Below are 20,918 nucleotides of genomic sequence, written 5' to 3'. Positions count from 1 at the left end.
CCTGACAGAACTGGAGAGGATCTGCACGGAGGAATGGCAGAGGATCCCCAAATCCAGGTGTGAAAAACTTGTTGCATCTTTCCCAAAAAGACTCATGGCTGTATTAGATCAAAAGGGTGATGTGAATGTACAATGTATATGTAAAGTGCTGTGTAAATTGATGGCGCTATATAAGTACCTGAAATAAATAAATCAATTAAAAGTGTGCTTCTACTAAATACTGAGCAAAGGGTCTGAATACTTAGGACCATGTGATATTTCAGTTTTTCTTTTTTAATAAATCTGAAAAATGTCAACAATTCTGTGTTTTTCTGTCAATATTGGGTGCTGTGTGTACATTTAATGAAGAAAAAAAATGAACTTAAATGATCTTAGCAAATGGCAATATAACAAAGAGTGAAAAATTTAAGGGGGTCTGAATACTTACCGTCCCCAGTGTGTATGTATGTATGTGTATATATATATATATATATATTATAGTGAGTACACCCCTCACATTTTTGTAAATATTTTATTATATAATTTCATGTGATAGCACTGAAGAAATGACACTGCTACAATGTAGAGTAGTGAGTGTACAGCTTGTATATCAGTGTCAATTTGCTGTCCCACAAAATAACTCAACTCGCAGCCATGAATGTCTAAACCACTGGCAACAAAAGTGAGTACCCCCCCCCCCCCCAAATGAAAATGTCTAATATGGGCCCAAAGTGTCAATAATTTGTGTGGCCACCATTATTTTCCAGGACTGTGGTCGTCTTGGATGTGTGTGTGGGGTCGTTATCCTGTTGGAATACTGCCCTACAGCCCTGTCTCTGAAGGGAGGGGATCATGCTTTGCTTCAGTATGTCACCGTACATGTTGGCAGTTATGATTCCCTTGAACTGTAGCTCCCCAGTGCCAGTAGCACTCATGCAGCCCCAGACCATGACACTCCCACCACCATGCTTGACTATAGGCAAGACACACTTGTATTTGTACTCCTCACAGGGTGCATTTGATTTAAATCACAAATTAAATCACTAGTAAAAAGGCTTGATTTAAATCATGAATTTTTAAAGAGCAACTATCATCTCTGTCCCACAGCCGCTCCTCCTCGGACCTGCTGTTGATTCACCGACGGTCCCATTCACTTTAATGGGATGGCTGGTGATGCGGTGGTGACACAACAAGATGAGGGACATGGTGGCAGCAGGTGAGTGGATGCCCACTAACGGGCGCTGCCATGATGGATCTGAAATGACAGGTGCTCTTTAAATGTAAGGACTTATTCTTGCTGGTAGCTATAATCTTTAATATTTGCAAACAAAATGAAGGTTTCCTATTTAGAATAATAAGCTGTAAGGTTAGTAAAACAGCAATATCAGAACCGATTCAATTGTACAAGCAGGGACCCTAAAAGGTTCACACAAGATATATCTTCTGTCACGATAGGATGTCAAGCCTCTAACTGGGTGAAGTTTGCGTACATCAGTTTGCCATCTGGTAAGCTGCTTCATATGTTTGTGCACTTGGTGCGATTTTTCTTGCTCTTCATTTTGGTGGTAGTTGTATGCCCACTTATCTCTGATATCTGGGTAACCCCATGCGGACCTGAATATGCTACGCGAGTGCGACTGACCTTGTCATATTGGAATCGCTCTCTAAAGGCCCGGGCTGGGTTTAAGCCACCTGTCTGATTTTGGCTTACGTTCTGGTAAGCATTTCACCACATAGATATATTTTAATTGAATTATCATCTTTTTCAACATTATCACATTGAGGAGTTTCTACGTCACTTAATTTTGGACTCATTTTTGTATTGGACTTTACACTCTCATATTTGTTTAACATATTTTAGCGCGGTTTTTTGGTTTATAGATTCAATTGTACAGTTTGTAGTGTGCATGGTTTTGCAAAACAATGGGAGAAAGGAATATTCCTGAACTCTGTTTTATATCATGATTACTGTGAAATTGTGTGACTGCATCAATGCAGTGCATGTCTCAGCTTGCAAGGCTTGAATTAATTAAATGAGTTTACCAAAAATGTAAATATTGCAGAATGTACAGCCTCATGCTACATAACTAAGCTCCATTTCATGCTGAATAAACTAAATGTTAATGTACAGTGGGGACGGAAAGTATTCAGACCCCCCTTAAATTTTTCATTCACACAGCACCCCATATTGACAGAAAAATACAGAATTGTTGACCTTTTTGCAGATTTATTAAAAAAGAAAAACTAAAATATCACATGGTCCTAAGTATTCAGACCCTTTGCTCAGTATTTAGTAGAAGCACCCTTTTGATCTAATACAGCCATGAGTCTTTTTGGGAAGGATTCAACAAGTTTTTTACACCTGGTTTTGGGGATCCTCTGGCATTCCTCTTTGAAGATCCTCTCCAGTTCTGTCAGGTTGGATGGTAAACGTTGGTGGACAGCCATTTTTAGGTCTCTCCAGAGATGCTCAATTGGATTTAAGTCAGGGCTCTAGCTGGGCCATTCAAGAACAGTCACGGAGTTGTTGTGAAGCCACTACTTCATTATTTTAGCTGACTGCTTAGGGTCATTGTCTTGTTGGAAGGTAAACCTTCAGCCCAGTCAGGTCCTGAGCACTCTGGAGAAAGTTTTCGTCCAGGATATCCATGTACTTGGCCACATTGATCTTTCCCACAATTGCAACCAGTCGTCCTGTCCCTGCAGCTGAAAAACACCCCCACAGCATGATGCTGCCACCAGCATGCTTCACTGTTGGGACTGTATTGGACAGGTGATGAGCAGTGCCTGGTTTTCTCCACACATACCGCTTAGAATTAAGGCCGAAAAGTTCTATCTTGGTCTCATCAGACCAGAGAATCTTATTTCTCACCATCTTGGAGTTCTTCAAGTGTTTTTTTTAGCAAACTCCATGCGGGCTTTCATGTGCTTCCATCGGGCCACTCTGCCATAAAGCCCCGACTGGTGGAGGGCTGCAGTGATGGTTGACTTTCTACAACTTTCTCCCATCTGCCGACTGCATTTCTGGAGCTTAGCCACAGTGATCCTTGCGTTCTTCTTTACCTCTCTCACCAAGGCTCTTCTCCCCGGATAGCTCAGTTTGGCCAGATGGCCAGCTCTAGGAAGGGTTCTGGTCATCCCAAACGTCTTCCATTTAAGGATTATGGAGGCCACTGTGCTCTTAGGAACCTTAAGTGCAGCATACATTTTTTTGTAACCTTGGCCAGATCTGTGCCTTGCCACAATTCTGTCTCTGAGCTCTTCAGGCAGTTCCTTTGACCTCATGATTCTCATTTGCTCTGACATGCACTGTGAGCTGTAAGGTCTTATATAGACAGGTGTGTGGCTTTCCTAATCAAGTCCAATCAGTATAATCAAACACAGCTGAACTCAAATGAAGGTGTAAAACCATCTCAAGGATGATCAGAAGAAATGTATAGCACCTGAGTTAAATATGAGCGTTACAGCGAAGGGTCTGAATACTTAGGACCATGTGATATTTCAGTTTTTCTTTTTTTAATAAATCTGCAAAAATCTCAACAATTCTATGTTTTTCTGTCAATATGGGGTGCTGTGTGTACATTAATGAGGAAAAAAATGAACTTAAATGATTTTAGCAAATGGCTGCAATATAACAAAGAGTGAAAAATGTAAGGGGGTCTGAATACTTTCCATCCCCACTGTATCTCTGTATCTTAAATAGAAAACTATCTTTAGATTTTTACTCCAAAAGCATTTTATCAACATAAATTTTGATAAAAAAAAAAAATTTTAAATCAAATTTTTTCCCTGTTCGTCTTTCAGGACAGCCACCATAGAGAGACCTTGGCTCCTCCCTTCACAGAAAACACCACCTTATACTGCAAGATTTAAGCCTCACCGTCCCGCCGACCCCTCAGTTCTTGTGTTTCCTCCGGCGGGGAGACACCGCTAAGGAGCCAGGGCTGAACAGCCGGAGAGGCTGAGGCCGAGTGTTTCCTGAGAAGGGGGAGATGTGTTCTCGTTCTCTCTCTCTCTCTCTCTCTCTCTCTCTCTCTCTCTCTCTCTCTCTCTCTCTCTCTCTCTCTCTCTCTCTCCCCTGCTTGTTGCCAGTGTGTGGAGCTCTAGAAGCCAGGCCGGATCACAGGCGACGTCGGTTCCGGTGAGGACGGGCACTTCCGCCATACCCTCGTGTTCCGGTCGCGGGGTACAAAAGCGGGCCGAGCGCTCGGCTGGTGCGGCCCTATTTGCTGTGCAGACAACTGTCGGGGACACGATTGACCATCTATCCTCAGCGGGAGATGGTGGAGGCATCACGAGCTGCTCCTGGAGATAACAGCCCCAGCCATTCCAAGGTAAGAGGAACCCTGGAGTGGTGTTCCCTTACCTATTCCCGATAGCTCCATGGGTGTTTCCCCTCCCTGGTGGTCATGGGGTGAAGGGGAGTGCGTCTGGGACGTTGGTGGGGGCACTCCCTGTTGTCCTCTGTGGTTGCGCTGGTGGGCTTAGGCATTTATGGTTGCTCTCTTTCTGTGTTTCAGAAAGCCACAGACAAAAACAAGTCGCCCCACGGTTCTAAGAAGATCTGTCCCTCATGCAGAGTCACCTTGGGGGAATTCTGGACCAAGGCGCTCTGTAAGGAATGCATTGAGGGGTTAGTGAGGGAGCAGGCGGCAGAACAGGGTATGTACCCGGCGGCATCCGTCAAGGAGCTTTCTAGCACCTTTCAGTCTTTTAAGGTGCTTTTTTTCTAGTTTCCAGTTGTCGCAGCCCCAGGGCAATCCTCCACCAGCGCAACAGTGTTACACCTAGCCCTGCGGAAACTCCCTCCGTTAGTGGAGAGAGACCAGGGGGCTCCAGAGAGGAAATTGAGGAGGAGCCAGACAGTGCCGCTTCAGACTCCCAGGGGGAGTCAGGAGGAGAGGGGGTGGATGGGGATTCCACAAGACTCGTCTCGTTATAAGCTTTCCCTTGATGAAGTGGAAGATCTCTTAGGAGCTATCCATACCACTTTGGGAACACGAAGAAAAGAAGGCGTTGTCACTCCATGACCAGATGTATATGGGTCTGGGGGAACAGAAAAAGAGGGTGTTCCCGGTCCACGACGTCTTGGTCAATGCCATCAAGAGGGCTTTGAAACAAAGGTTTCCCTTTGCAGAAGAAGAGCCTGTAGTCTGGAATAAATCTAGACTAGACGCAGCCGTTTCACAGGTTTCCAGGCATACTGACCTGGCCTTCGAGGACATGGGGGCACTTTCAGTCCCCATGGACAGAAGGATGGACACTCTTGAAGTCCTGGGACTCGTCGCAGGGAAACCTTAAGCCTGCCATGGCAGTCACAGTGGTGGCCCGCAACATGGAATATTGGCCTACACAGATTAAGGCGCACAATGAAACAGGGACACCAAAAGAAACTATTTTGACTTCCTTCCCCATGCTACTTAAAGGGGTGGCGTACATTGCGGACACTTCGGCTGAATCGGTGCGCATGTCCGCAAGATCCGCAGCCCTGACCAACTCAGGCCTTATGGCTTAAGACGTGGCAGGGAGACAGCGCGTCCAAGGTCAAACTCTGCGGGATTCCACTCACAGGGAACCTTTTGTTTGGACCAGGTTTGGAGGCCATTTTGGATCTGACGGAAATTTGCAGAGAAGATTAAAAAAGTCTCGCCCTCAGAGGAAGTTTGAAGCCCCAAAAGCTGAATGGCAGAAGAAGGCTTGGGGACAGAAGGGCAAGGGGCATGGGGAATACCGGCTGGAATTTTCAAAACCTCCTCCGCACAGACTTCTTGTCATTGAGCTGCCAAAATGCACAGAAAAAATCATCAGCTCTTTCCTCCCTACAGGAGTTAGAGGAACAGGAGGTGGTGGTGCGAGTCCCAACAGGAGAGACCAGCAGAGGCTTCTATTCCCACAGCTTTGTGGTCCGCAAACCTTCGGGAAAGTTCAGGCTTATCCTGAACCTTAAGCCTCTGAATGTCTGTTACCTACAGGAGGTTCCGATAGACTTGAAGGACGCTTATCTGCACGTTCCCGTCGCAGAGGGGCTACCAGAAGTTCCTCAGGTTGGCGGTAAAAACCAGAGAGCGAACGTTCCATCTACAGTTCAGGGCCCTCCCCTTTGGTCTATCCTCTGCCCCCCCCCCCCCCCCCGGCATCTACACTAAAGTCGTGGTGGAGGTCCTGGCTTTTCTGCGGCTCAGAGGCATCTCGGTAGTCGCATACTTGGACGATCTACTTCCTTTTGCCTCTTCCCCGGAGCAGTTGTCCCAGGATCTACGGGTAGCAAGAGGCATCCTAGAAAACTTGGGGTGGCTCTTGAACCTGGAAAAATCCAGCTTGGTTCCGTCCCGAAAGGTCACCTTCCTGGTCTATGCGTAAGATTTAACAAAGTAGAAGGTCTTCCTTCCCTTAAAGAAGGTCCAGAAGGTGGACAGGGCGATGTTGTTGCTCCAGGGCAGCTGTCAGGTCTCAGTAAGAAAAGCAATGTCAGCTTTGGGCTTACTGACATCCACGCTCCTGGCAGTACAGTGGGTAGGGCTGCATTTTCGCCCTTTTGCAACTGTTCATCCTGAGGGTTTGGGACCTTAGTTAGGGGTCACTGGACTCCCTGATATTGGTGCGGAGTCAGGTCAAGAGGTCCGTTTGGTGTTGGAGAAAGGTGGCCAATCTGTCACAGGGCCTGGAGTGGCTCTTACCGGTCTTCGGGATGGTCCTGACCGATGCGAGCGGCACAGGTTGGGGAGCGCACCTAGATTCCCGGATGGTACAAGGTATTTGGGTGAGAGAGGACGCAAAAAAGTCCTCGAACTGGAGGGAGCCGAGGGCAATAGCCTTGGCACTCAGAGCCTTTAAGAGAGAACTCAAGGGTCCGCTCGGACAACTCCTAAGCGGTGGCCTATATCAACAGGCAAGGGGGTACCAGGAGCAGATCCCTGTGGGTCCTAGCGGAAACCATCCTCAGGTGGGCTGAAGCAAACGTTCTATCCCTCTTGGCGGTACATTTGAAGAGGGAACAGAACCGGGTAGCAGACTTTCTCAGCAGGAAAATGCTGAGGAAGGGAGACTGGGTTTTGAACCAGGACCTCTTCAAGATGATAACTCGAAAGTGGGGGGTGCCATGTGTCGATCTCTTCGCTTTGAGGGAGAAGGTGTGCCTCTTCTTTTCCCTGAACAGATGGGACGGGGCAGTCGGGGTCGATGCACTGGCTCAAAGCTGGCGGTTCTCCAGGTGTTATGCCTCCTCCCCTCCTGTACTGATTCCAGCAGTACTGAGAAAGTTTGTCGGAAAGCACAACTCTCATTCTAATCGCACCACGCTGGCCCAGGAGGCCGTGGTTCTCCATCTTGAAGGGTCTGGCTGTGAAACCTCCCTGAATTCTGCCTATCCAGGAGGATGTTCTTTCTCAAGGGCCGATCTGTTGTCCCCAGGTCGAGCGGTGAAATCTTGCAGCGTGGCTACTGAGGAGGAATTTCTGAGGGGCAAGGATTTCTCGGATCGTTTAGTGGCGACTCTCCTAAGTTGCAGAAAAAAGCAGATGCAGGCTATCTCGCCTAAAGGTGTAGAGACGCTTCAATATCTGATGCACAGAAAGCTCCTTCGACATACGCAGCTCAGTAGGCGTTTCTGCAGTCAGGAGCGGACAAAGGGTTAGCCCTCAGCCCTTTGAAAGGACAGGTATCTGCCTTGCGCGTATTCCTGGAAAAGCCTCTAGCAACAGATCCATGGATAGCCAGGTTTTTTTAAAGCCTTATGCTGCGTACACACAATTGGAAATTCGGGCAGCAAAAGACCAATGAGCGCTTTTGGTTGGAAATTGCGACTGTGTGTATGCTCAGACTTTTGCTGGCGGAATTCCAGCCAGCAAAAGATTGAGAGCATGTTCTCATTTTTTCGGTCGGAAAAAGTTCCGATCGGAAATTCCGACGCACAAAATTCCTACGCATGCTCGGAAACAATTTGATGCATGCTCGGACGCATTGAACTTCATTTTCTCGGCTTGTCGTAGTGTTGTACGTCACCGCGTTCTTGACAGTCGTAAGTTCAGCGAACTTTTGTGTGACCGCATGTTTGCAAGCCAAGCTTGGATGGTTTTTCCGGTGGAAATTCCGCTCGTGTGTACGTGGCATTAGGCAGACAAAGGCCAGTCAGAATCCCCCCTTGTGGGATCTCTCCTTAGTATTACAGGCCCTCACGGGGGAACCATTTGGGCCGCTGGGGTCCTGTGCATTAAAATTGGTCACCCTCAAGATGGTGTTTTTGATGGCGATCAGCACTGCAAGGAGGGTTAGTGAACACAAAGCCTTCTCTATTAGGGCACCCTTTTTTTCAGGTTTTTCCGGACCGTGTGATTTTGAAAACGGATCCAGCCTTTTTGCCAAAGGTGGCCTCTGTTTCATAGAGGCCAGGAAATTATTTTGCCTACCTTCTGTTCGAGTCCTATGAGGGAACAGGAACATATTTTTCATAAATTGCACGTTAGAAGGTGCGTCCTTCAGTACTTGGTACAAAACAGTTTAGAAAATCTGATTCCTTTTTTGTTATTTTCAGGGGCTAGAAAAGGGTCCAGAGCCTGTAGACATACAATAGCCAGATGGTTGAGGTTAGCTATTATTCAAATTTATTTGGGGTTGGAGCCCCTGGAAGGTATTAATGCACTTTCCACCAGAGCAATGGTGACTTCTCAAGTGGAGTGGGCTGGTGCTTCTCCTGAGCAGATCTGTAGAGCTGCAACGTGGTCTAGCTTTGCCACGTTCGTGAAGCACTACAGGTTGGACCTGCTGTCGGCCAAAGATCAGGCCTTTGGGAGTAAAGTGCTGCAGGCACTATTCCCACCCTAAGCTAAGGTGCTCGCTTACCCTCTCTATGGTGGCTGTCCTGAAGGACGAACAGGAAAAAACTGAGTTACATTTACTGATAACATCCTTTTCCAGGAGTCTTTCAGGACAGCACCGGTACCCACCCAAATTGTTGGCTATTCCTGAAGAGCTCATCGCATGAGAACTCTCAGGTAAGATAAAGGTTAGTATGACATATTCTTGTGTCTCCGCAGCTGGCCAGAGGTACTCTTGAAGAACTGAGGGGCCGACGGGACGTGAGGATTAAATATTGCAGTATAAGGCAGTGTTTCCTGAGAAGTGAGGAGCCATGGTCGTGGCTGTCCTGAAAGACTGGAAAGTTTTTTTTTATTTTTTTTTTTATTTTAAATCATTGATTTTTATCCACCCTGACTCCTCACCTGGTTGCCACCACACACGCTTGAAACCATCTGATCCAAATAAGTTTATTCTGGTCTCACCAGACCACAGAACATGGTTCCATTAATCCATGTCTTTAGTCTGCTTGTCTTCAGCAAACTGATTGCAGACTTTCTTGTGCATCATCTTTAAAAGAGGCTTCCTTCTAGGATGACAGCCATGCAGACCAATTTGATGCAGTGTGCGGCATATGGTCTGAGCACTGACAGGCTAACCCCCCCCCCCCCCCAATCCACCCCTTCAACCTCTGCAGCAATGCTTGGAGCACTCATACGTCTATTTCCCAAAGACAACCTCTGGATATTATGCTGAGCATGTGCACTCAACTCCTTTGGTCGACCATGGCGAGGCCTGTTCTGAGTGGTACCTGACCTGTTAAATCACTGTAGGGTCTTAGGTACTGTGCTGCAGCTCAGTTTCAGGGTCTTGACAATCTTCTTATAGCCTAGCCCTAGGCCATCTTTGTGTAGAGCAACAATTTTGTTTTTTTTCAGATCCTCAGAGTTCTTTGCCATGAGGTCTCATGTTGAACTTCCAGTGACCAGTATGAGAGAGTGAGAGCGATAACACCAAATCTAACACACCTGTTCTCCATTCGCTCCTGAGACCTTGTAACACTAAAAGTCACATGACACCGGGGAGGGAAAATGGCTAATTGGGCCCAATTTGTACATTTTCACTTAGGGGTGTACTAATTTTGTTGTCAGTGGTTTAGACATTATTGGCTGTGTGAGTTATTTTGAGGGGACAGCAAATTTACATTGTTATACAAGCTGTACACTCACTACTTTACATTGTAGCAAAGTGTCATTTCTTCAGTGTTGTCACATGAAGAGATACAATAAAATGTTTACAAAAATGTGAGGGGTATAGTCACTTTTGTGAGATAGTGTGGTGTGTGTGTGTATGTTGGTTGGCACGTGGTTAATGTTGAAGTGATGTGAGTGGCTGTAAAGTATCGAGATCCCTTTGCAGTCATTGCTAGACTATTTCCAGCCTGCTTTGGAGTTCCAATTCCTCTTCTACAAAATGGGACATAAACTGCCTTTTATTTCTTTGTTATATAATCATTTGTTGTGTGATGCGCATATTGATTTATTTTTAATTCCCTGCAGCAAAGTACTCAGGATACTTGGAACATTCTGATAAACCCTTTGACACAAACTGGTTTCGACGTAACCCACGGCTGATGAAACTTGGAGAAGGTAAAGCCATTTTATATTTCCATATGCTAGCAACACATTTGCCGTATCAAATGTATTTCAGTGAGCTTTTTCTTGCAGATTTCACACTTCCAGGTATGGTGGTTGGTGTACTGACAATGCAAAAAGGAGAGGTATCGCGGTTCCTTTACTCGCCAGCATATGCCTATGGTGCATTAGGTTGCCCTCCACTTATCCCTCCCTCCGCTACCGTCTTGTTTGAAGTAGAGATAATTGACTTCCTAGATACAGCAGATTCAGACTCTTTCTTTGTTCTGTCCCCGGTAAGTGACTAATGTGTGAAAAATGAAGTTGTTTCAAACTGCAAATGTCACTGTCATTGTACAGAAAATTAATTGTTGTAAACCCTTACAATCCACTTTTTACTACAGGTAAACGTATAATAAGGCTTACCTGTAGCTACCCTGGATATCTCCTAAACCTGCTCGGTTTAGGAGATATCCCCTGTATCAACATGTGCCGACGTCATTGGCACATGCGCACTGAAGCAACGGCTCATTCGTGCCATTGCTTCAGATGACGTGCCGTCGCTGGCGGCTCCCGTGCACATGCGAGGGAGTGACGTCATTGCGGCTCTGACCAATCACAGCGCTGGGGCCAGCGTCCCCTAGAAATAACTCTGAGAGCGATGTCGCTGGCCGGACCAGTGTACGGGGACCGATGCGGGGGCTTTAATCTAAGGTGAGCTAGTATGTGACTTGGTTAAATTGATGATAGGCAACTCCTATCCTCATATTGATTAGTGGTTCCAAATTAATAACTACTGCAGTAGGGAACAGACACAAAAGATACGCTCAGCATCTTTCCAAATAACTGTTCTGCTTTATTATGACGCAATTGAAGGTTTTTATGCACATGATTACGTAGGTATCACATTAATATTACAATTGTACGTTTATGGTAACAAGGGGCGTTACATAGGCAGGCTAATTCTAATCAGGACTCGAAAGAATGTAAACATTTTACTGAAAACATTATTAGTGCTGTGTGCACAGTGAGGGCAGTGTGCAATACATACAAAATACAATACAATTATATACAGAACTTACAAATTTCCATTACATATGCTATGCATACTAGCTCATTAAGCCTATTGTCTTGCAGGTTTTTTTTTTTTTTTTGTGTGGAGTGGGTTTACAACCACTTTAAGGCTGTAATCTCATTTATTTTGCTTTTTTCCCCTACTTTAGTGTTGGTTTATTATCTATCTTCTGCTATGTAAAATGCTTAATTACCCTAAACTATTTGGTTTTGCAGAACCATCAGGCAATATTTCCTTTAGAAAAGGTCTTGGAAATTGCTACTACCGAGAGAAAGTTTGGCAATTACCTCTTTAAACAAAACCGATTTCATGATGCCAAGGATAGGTATAAACGGGTAAGTACTAGGTCAGATGGAAAGGTTCACCACAACCTTTATACAAGCTGAGTTATGTATTTGCGATCTATACCACCTCACTTATTCGATTGATGAAAATTATAAGCGATTACAACCTTTTGTCTATCTCAGAATTAAGGCAATCTTGATGCCGCACTTACCATGAAGTTAACAACAAATTATAACAACTGTTTGAAATAATAAAGATCACATTTATTTATCCAGAAAAGAAATGTTAGCTGTTAATCAAATAGTAAAACAATAAAAATAGGTAGGGTATCTGCGCTACTGAAAAAGGTACTAATATTTGAAGAGGAAAGCAGCCAGCACTATTTGTTGATAAGCAAATATAAAAATATAACAAGTCCACATGTGGCGCTAATAAAAAGCAACAGTCTTTGAAATATTAAGAGGAAAAGATGATAATCCCTCACCAGTTTTCAGTGTGTATAGGGAAGCATCTGAACTCGTCAATCACCAGTAAGTAGATGGTTAAAATATGCGAAGCTTTCATCCATCCATTTGTCCCAGGCAGCAAGAAAGCACTAAACTTACAGCAGTCAGCGGGCATCTCACGCAATCAAGGGGATAGCATCACCAAATGGAAATAAAGCGTCATATAGTAAAGCCCATCTCACTTGTGAAAGGATTTATTGTAGCAACTTACAGTGCCTTGCAAAAGTATTCACCCCGCTTGGCTTTTTTCATGTTTTGTTGCCTGGAATTAACATGAATTGTTTGAGGATTTGCATAATTTCATTTACAGAACATGCCCACAACTTTGAAGATGTGATTTTTTTTTTTTTATTTTTTTTTATTTTTTTTTTTATTGTGAAGCAAACAACAAATAGGACAAAATAACAGAAAGTCAATGTGCATAATTATTCACCCCCTAAAGTCAATACTTTGTAGAGCCACCTTTTGCGGCTATCACAGCTCCAAGTCGCTTTGGATAAATCTCTATGCGATTGCCACATCTTACCACTGGGATTTTTGCCCATTCTTCCTTGCAAAACTGCTCCAGCTCCTTCAGGTTGGATGGTTTGCGCTTGTGAACAGCAATCTTTAAGTCTGACCACAGATTTTCTATTGGATTGAGGTCTGGACTTTGACTAGGCCATTCCAACACATTTACATGTTTCCCCTTAAACCACTCAAGTGTTGCTTTAGCAGTGTGTTTGGGGTCATTGTCCTGCTGGAAGGTGAACCTCCGTCCTAGCCTCAAATCACACACAGAGTGGTACAGGTTTTGCTCAAGAATATCCCTGTATTTAGCACCATCCATCTTTCCCTCAACTCTTACCAGTTTTCCAGTCCCGAAGGCTGAAAAAACACCCTCACAGCATGATGCTGCCACCACCATGTTTCACTGTGGGGATGGTGTTCTTTGGGTGATGTGTTGGGTTTGCGCCAGACATAGCGTTTTCTTTGCTGGCCAAAAAGTTCCATTTTAGTCTGATCAGACCAGAGCACCTTCCTCTATACATTTTGGGATTCTGCCTTTTCGCAAACTCAAAACGTGCCATTTTGTTTTTTGCTGAAAGTAATGGCTTTCTTCTGGCCACTCTGCCATAAAGCCCAACTCTATGGAGCGTACGGCTTACTGTCGTCCTATGTACAGATACTCCAGTCTCTGCTGTGGAACCCTGCAGCTCCGCCAGGGTTACCTTAGGTCTCTGTGCTGCCTCTCTGATGCCCTCCTTGCCCGTTCTGTGTTTTGGTGTGCGGCCATCTCTTGGCAGGTCTTCTGTTGTGCCATGTTCTTTCCATTTGGTTATGATAGATTTGATGGTGCTCCTAGGGATCATCAAAGATTTGGATATTTTTTATAACCTAACCCCGACTTGTACTTCTCAACATCATTGTCCCTTACTTGTTTTTGGAGAGTTCGTTGGTCTTCATGGCAGTGTTTTGTTAGTGGTGCCTCTTGCTTAGGTGTTGCAGCCTCTGGGGCCTTTCAAATAAGTGTGTATATGTAATGACAGATCATGTGACACTGGGATTGCACACAGGTGGACATCATTTCACTAATTATGTGACTTCTGAAGGTTATTGGTTGCACCAGACTTTTTATGGGCTTCATAACAAAGGGTGTGAATACATATGCACATGCCAATTATCAGTTTTTAATTTCTGAAAAATAGTTTTATGTATATATATTTTTCTAATTTTACTTCACCAACTTAGACTATTGTGTTCTGATCCATCACATATAATTCAGATTATAAAAACATTGAACTAAAGGCTGTAATGTAGCAAAATGGGTAAAAAGCCAAGGGGGTGAATACTTTTGCAAGGCACTGTACATGTACAGTCAATAAGAACGATCATCATAAAACAGCCGTGGCTTTCAGCATGCTTGTGTCTCATATCCAGCCTGACATGTTTCATCCGACATGTTAAAAGTATTCTCTCTAATCTCGTGTTTAAATCTAGAAAATGGATCTTCGTCTGGCCTCATATTGCAGGGAAATGCCCAAAGTATTATCATTAAGCTGGTCCTTGAATACAGCCAATGACGTCATATCGCCATCCCATAGTAGGAGGACGCTGACTATATATCTACCCCAGAAAACCTGGTCTCCTAAGGGCATAGACGGCGTCGTCCTCCCATTTAACCATAAAGAGGTTTGGTATGCTCTGTGCAAACTTTGCACCCATTGCGACCCCTCTATTCTGAAGATGGAAGGATCCTCCGAATCAGAAGTAATTATGAGACATGGCAAACCTGAGTAGGCGTAACACAAATTTTCTTCGGAGAGAGAGTAAATCACCATCTCTCAAATGCATGTCTACTGCCTCAAACCCATCGTTATGTGATATTATGGTGTAGAGAGAAGCCACATCGGCAGTAGCCATAATGTAACTCTTTCCACTCCATGGCCTCCAATGTTTGAATGACCTGTGTGGAATCTTTAAAGCGGGGTTCCACCCAAATTTTGAACATTATCTCTATGCATTCTCTTCCTTGCCTAGATGCTGACATGCTGTGTAAAAAAAATTGAAATTGCCATAATGACCTTTTTTTTCTAATCTTCTTAGCACTTCCTGGTTTTCCTCCCATGGGAGTAGGCATGTTTCTAGCCTCTCCCAGACCTCCCACAGTCCCCTGGGAGCTAGTCTCAGGCTTCCCAGCATGCATTGTGCAACAGCGTCATCACAACATCTCGGTGAATGCTGGGAGCACAGCATTCACCGCATCCAGGAAATACATGCTTGTGGGCTTCAAATGCCCACAATGAAGATGGAAACCACCCTCAGTGGATTTTATAAGTTATTCTTTACAACGAAATCAGACACAGGCGGGCTTATTACACAGAACATGTGAGTAGATAATCATGAGAAGAAAAGTTTGCGAATGAACTCCAAAAAAAAAAAAAAAGATAGATAGGTGGACCCCCGCTTTAATGAAAGATGGCATTTGTGAGACTAATGGCTGTGAAAAGCCTTCTTTAAGTTTGCCTATCCTTGAAGTGACAGAGTCCAGCCCACTGATATGTCTTCCCGGTGGTTTAACTGGGTCTTTTGTGCACTTTGGGTAAAAAGTATATAACTGGAATCCTCTGTGCCGAAGGAACCAGATATACCTTCTCTCTCTTGGTGAGTAGATTATCTTTAAACCCTACATCTATAAGTTTGGTCAGTTCCTTTATATACTTAAAGGTGGGGTCATTGTGGAGTGGCTTATAGGTTTCCTGTCATTACTTAGAGTGTCACAAAAATCCTAGCGGTACTACATTCACAGCTATTGATAGGTTTACCCCACATTGGTGTAGCTAAGAGAGAGATCTTGCGTATGGAAACCCGCTGGATTTATTTAAAATGCAACACGCCATTTGGATTAAATGTAAGTTGGGACGTGAATAGCTTCATTAATAACAGTTGATGTCTATTAATTATCCTTAGAGTTGATTGTACACCTTCAGTACAAGGGTGGCAATAGGTAGTGGTACCAATAGCAATGACTCTAATATATTATTATGTTTTATGATAGTTTACTAAATGTTCACTAGGGGAGCTTAGTTTCTTAACCACTTGCCGACCGCCTCACGACGATATACGTCGGCAGAATGGCACGGGCAGGCAGAGTAACATAGCCGTATGTTACACCCCCCACCAGGCGGTCGGCATTGTTGCAGGAGCGATCCGTCCTGAGGGGGAGGCCACTGATTCATGGCCACCCCCTCAAAATCGCTCCTGACGAATAGGGAGCTTCCTCTGCTTCTGAAATGTACACAGAAGCAGAGGAAGTGATGTTATCTCTCTTTGTGGAGCCTTTTCGTTCCCGCTTCCGAGGAGAGAAGACATCAATGTGAGTTTGCACTAACACTAGTACATGTAGGCACATAAAACACCCCCGATCACCCCCCCCTGCACCCCCTGTCACAGTTACACCAATAGCAGTTTTTTAATTTTTTTTACTGATCACTGCATTGGTGTCGTTTGTGACTGTTATAAGTGTTAAGGCTGTTAGTGGTAGGCCCCTTTAGGTCTTGGGTACCCCCCTAACCCCCCCTAATAAAGGTTTAACCCCTTGATCACCCCCCCCCCCCGGTTAACCCTTTCACGCCCTGTCGCCAGTGTCACTAATCAATCATTTTTCTGATCGTCGTATTAGTGTCACAGGTGACGCTAGTTAGCCTGTTAGTTATTTAGGTTCACAGTCAGCTTTTTATAGCGTCAGGTACCCCCGATACTGCCTAATAAAGGTTTTAACCCCCTGATTGCCTCCTAGTTAACCCTTTCACCAGTGAGCGTAAAAGTGTTATGGGTGGCGCTGGTTAGTTTTTTATACCCGCCTTTTATTGCCCAATAAAGGTTTAAACCCCTGATCGCCCGGTGGATGATATCAGGTTTTAGGATCAGATAGGGTCTGCGACGCCCCAGGCAGCATCAGATTAGTGCCAGTACCGCTAACACCCACGCATGCAGCATACACCTCCCTTAGTGGTATAGTGTCAGAACGGATCGATATCTGATCTGAACAGATGTATACTAGCGTCCCCAGCAGTTTAGGGTTCCCAAAAAGGCAGTGTTAGCAGGATCAGCCAAGATACCTGCTAGCACCTGCGTTTTGCTCCTCCGCCCAGCCCACCCAAGTGCAGTATCGATCGATCATTGTCACGAAACACTAAACACATAACTGCAGCATTCGCAGAGTCAGGCCTGATCCCTGCGTTCGCTAACAGTTTTTTGGTAGCGTTTGATACAGTTGCTGACAGCCTAGGAGAAGACAAAGACAGGCCCGTCATGCCCATAGTGTCCTTCCTGCAAAATTTGCAAATCCTAATTGGGAGCCCACCACTTCTGCAGCACCTGTACTTCCCCCATTCACTGGCCAACCCGGAATTCAGATGGAAACAGTTGATTTCACGTCACTTGATTTTATTTGCTTTTTTTCACCGAAGATCTCTATAGATCTTTTGTGGACCAAAGTAATTTGTATGCTGGTCAATTCATCGCCGCTAATCCCCAGTCCTCCCTTGCCAGAGATTGGAAACCAATTACGGTTTCCAAATTTAAGACCTTTCTGGGCCTATCCCTCGACATGGGCATAGTTTAAAATGAGTATGTTGCGGTCATATTGGTCCACTGACCCAATTTACCATATGCCTGTGTTCTCTGCCTCCATGACCAGGGCACGATACAAGCAGATCTTGCGGTTCATGCATTTCAACAACAATGAACTCTGTCGCCCTCGTGGAGACCCTGGATACGATCGGATCTACAAAATTCGGGCCCTCGTAAACCACTTCAACCGTTTTGCAGACTTGTTTACTCCCCATCAAGTTGTCTGTGTTGATGAGTCCCTGATTAAGTTTTCTGGCCGCTTGTCTTTCAAACAGTATCTTCCCTGCAAGCGTGCCAGTTACGGAGTCAAGATGAATAAGCTCTGTGACAGGGCCACAGGCTATACATGTAGTTTTATGGTTTACAAGGGAAGAGAGTCAAGTAGAGCTGCTGAACTGCCCAGAGCACTGGCAAGATGGTGTGGAATTTGGTGTCACCCTTATTCTGAAAGGGGTACTATTTGTATGTGGTCAATTATTACACGAGCGTGCCACAATTTTAGTCGTTTGATCGTCAGATTGGCGCATGTGGTACCGTGCGATCTAATCACCGGGGCTTTCCCTAGCGGCTTGTAGATTCCCGTCTTAGGCTGGGGGAGAGAGCCTGCTTGAAGTGTAATAACTTGCTCGCTGTGGAGGGATAATAAGAATGTTTTCGTTCTTTCCTCCCTTCATGCAGACATGACAGTCCAAATTCCTACGGCAACTGGTGTTGTGAAGAAACCCCTCTGTGTCCACGAATATAACCAAAATATGAGAGGGGTGGACCTCAACGACCAGTTGTTGGCGCCGTACCTAGTTGCCCGTAAGGCCAGGCGCTGGTACAAAAAAGTGTATACTTATTTCAATTGGCTTTGCTGAATGCCCAGGTTGCTATACAGAGATTCAGGACAGACTGGATCCTTCCTTAAATTCCAGGAAGAGATCGTCAGAGCCCTTCTGTTTCCAGACGGTGCTCCACCTAACCTTCCCAATCCAAATGCAGTAAGCCGGCTGCATGAGAGGCATTTTTCATATGTCCTCCCGAGTACCCCTACCCAACGAGCCCCCCAAAGAAGATGTTGTGTCTGTAGCTAGCGTGGATATAGGCGTGACACCCGATATTATTTTCCCTCCTGTCCTGACAATCCTGGTCTTTGCATTGGTGAATGTTTTGCACTCTACCATACACTAGTGGAGTTTTAGCATAGGGTACAGCACCTGCACAGACTAGGACCCGCTTTCACAGGGTCTCCCAAGATGCCATTGCATTTTGAGAGACCTGAACCTGGAACCGTTACAGCTACAAAAAAAAAGTGTAAAAAAAAAAAACACAAAAAATATATAAAATAAAAAAAACAAAAAAATTTGTCGTTTTATTGTTCTCTTTATTCTGCTCTTTTTTACTGTATTCTATTCTGCAATGTTTTATTGTTATTATATTTATCATATTTGCTTTTCAGGCATGTAATTTTTTTATACTTTTGCTGTGTTTGTACTGTTTACTGTGTTTTATTGTTAACCATTTATTTTGTTTTCAAGTACAGCATTCAGCTGCAGCACGGATTTATTTATCTTGACAGCAACAGCGTTTGCTCCGAGGAGCCGTGACTCCAACGCTGTAGGAGGTGATTTCACCACCACAGTTAAAAAAAAAAAAAAAAAGAGCATATATGCCAAAGCATGGGGGCAGCAGGGGTGGAGGAGCAATTTGCTCCTAACTTTTGGGGCAGATGCCCCCATGCTTCGGCATATATATTTTAGGCACGGATTGCATTAAAAAATGTTTTATTTTTTACTGTTTTTTTGTATTTGCTTTGCAGGTATGGTATGTCTTACTGTTATACTGTAATGTTACTTTGTTTTATTGTTAACCATCATTTGCTTAGCAGGTATGCCATTCAGTTGCAGCGCGGATTTATTTATATTGACAGCAACAGCGTTTGCTCCCACGTTGCATAAAGCCGTGACTCCAGCTCTGTAGGAGGGGATTTCACCACCACAGTTAAAAACAAAATGGTGCATGTATGCCCATCATTAGAAGTGGGTTGATAGAGTGATTGCGTCTTTAGACACCAAAAAAGCGTTCGATTCGGTAGAATGGAACTATTTATTTTCCCTCCTAGGCAAATTAGGCTTTGGACCCAAATTTATCTCCTGGGTAAAATTATTATACAAGGAACCGCGAGTGTGCATTATAGTAAATGGGCTCGTATCTGACTCCTTCCAGAACTAGTGGCTAAACTCAGAACCCATGACACCAATAATGGATTTCTGGTTGGGGATCTGGAGGAACGCGTATTGTTGTACGCGGATGACATGCTCCTATACTTGGGAGATTGACTTGTCTAACGGCCGTGGTCTCCTTGATTCGGGGATTTGGAGATTTTTCTGGATTTAGAATCACTTGGACCAAGTCGGTCCTTTTTCCTCTGGATTCGCAGCCAGGTTTGACTCTTTCAGCCCAATGTCCCCTGGTCAGGGTAGCAAGTTTCAAATATTTATGGATAATGATCCAATTACTGGTAGATTCCTTCTTCTAGGCCAATTTATGGCCTGTAATCAGAGCGTTTAGCGAAAGGCTACAGGAATGGAAGGACCTCCCACTTACACTATATGGTAGAGCTAATTTATTTAAGATGATCTTTCTCCCTAAATTTCTTTCTTTTAAAATATTTTATTGTTTCGAGTTAAATGAAGTTCAGGTTTACAAAGAAAGATAATAACATTCTTGTATACATAAGGTAACAGACAATTGTAATGCATCACATAGGTGATTATGGTATGAAAAGTAACACCATATATCATAAACGTTTATATCATTTAAAGTGTATACAGAAAACAAGAATTATACAAATTAAAGGAAAAGTATAGGAGGTATGGGGTTGGAATAAGTTTATTAAGAAGTGTGGGGAAAGGTAAGATGCAGGAAAGTAAGTATAATAGAGAAAAGGAAGTAAGATAGTTGGGGGAGAATCAGTAAATAGTTCCAGGGCCAAGTTCCTGCAATATGGCTTGGCTTCATCTGGAGATTAAATAAGTCTTTCCAACTATTTTTAGTCATTCACACTTGAAGAAAGTCAAGTAGTAAGTGAAGGGGGTAGTAACTGCAAAGTGTTGGGGGTAAGGAGATAAGGGGGTGGGACATGGGGTAATTACCAGAGAAAACCACTAATTAAAGGCAATATGTATAGTTTATAGTAACATTGGTTGTCCATATAATGTCTTCAAAGAAGAAATAATGAATTATCGAATCCTGGAGGTAGGAAATGCTCAAACCATGGTCTCCATAAGGCTTCATACTTTGATAAATTGTCAAGTAAGATTGCATCGTTCTTTGCGTGGGTCATGAACTGAGTTATTCTGTTCTTACATGACAAAATACAGAGTGAGTCAGATTTCCATGCTTTCGCTATGGTATGTTTGGCTGCTGTGGTTATGAAGAGCATAAGCTTAAACTGGCGGTGTGATAAAATATTTGGTTTATCATTTAGGAGTGCTGTGGTTGGATCAGGAAGCAAAGGTATATTAAACATAGTAGAAAGCATCTTAA

The 20,918-nt window shown here is 44.2% G+C and overlaps 1 protein-coding gene across 1 annotated transcript in view; it reads left to right on the top strand.

Annotated features, from left to right (window-relative positions):
• FKBP6 (FKBP prolyl isomerase family member 6 (inactive)) overlaps positions 1-20,918 on the top strand; it is a 321,178-nt gene that overhangs the window by 162,240 nt on the left and 138,020 nt on the right. Inside the window, exons 3-5 of the mRNA XM_073616586.1 lie at positions 10,332-10,421; positions 10,500-10,702; positions 11,697-11,816. Of these exons, the coding sequence (XP_073472687.1) occupies positions 10,332-10,421; positions 10,500-10,702; positions 11,697-11,816 (413 nt within the window). The remainder of the gene's footprint in view (positions 1-10,331; positions 10,422-10,499; positions 10,703-11,696; positions 11,817-20,918) is intronic.

This window comes from Aquarana catesbeiana, linkage group LG02 (assembly GCF_042186555.1).
Source record: "Aquarana catesbeiana isolate 2022-GZ linkage group LG02, ASM4218655v1, whole genome shotgun sequence".
In the NCBI taxonomy this organism is placed as follows: domain Eukaryota; kingdom Metazoa; phylum Chordata; class Amphibia; order Anura; family Ranidae; genus Aquarana; species Aquarana catesbeiana.
This window is presented reverse-complemented; position numbering and strand designations above follow the sequence as displayed.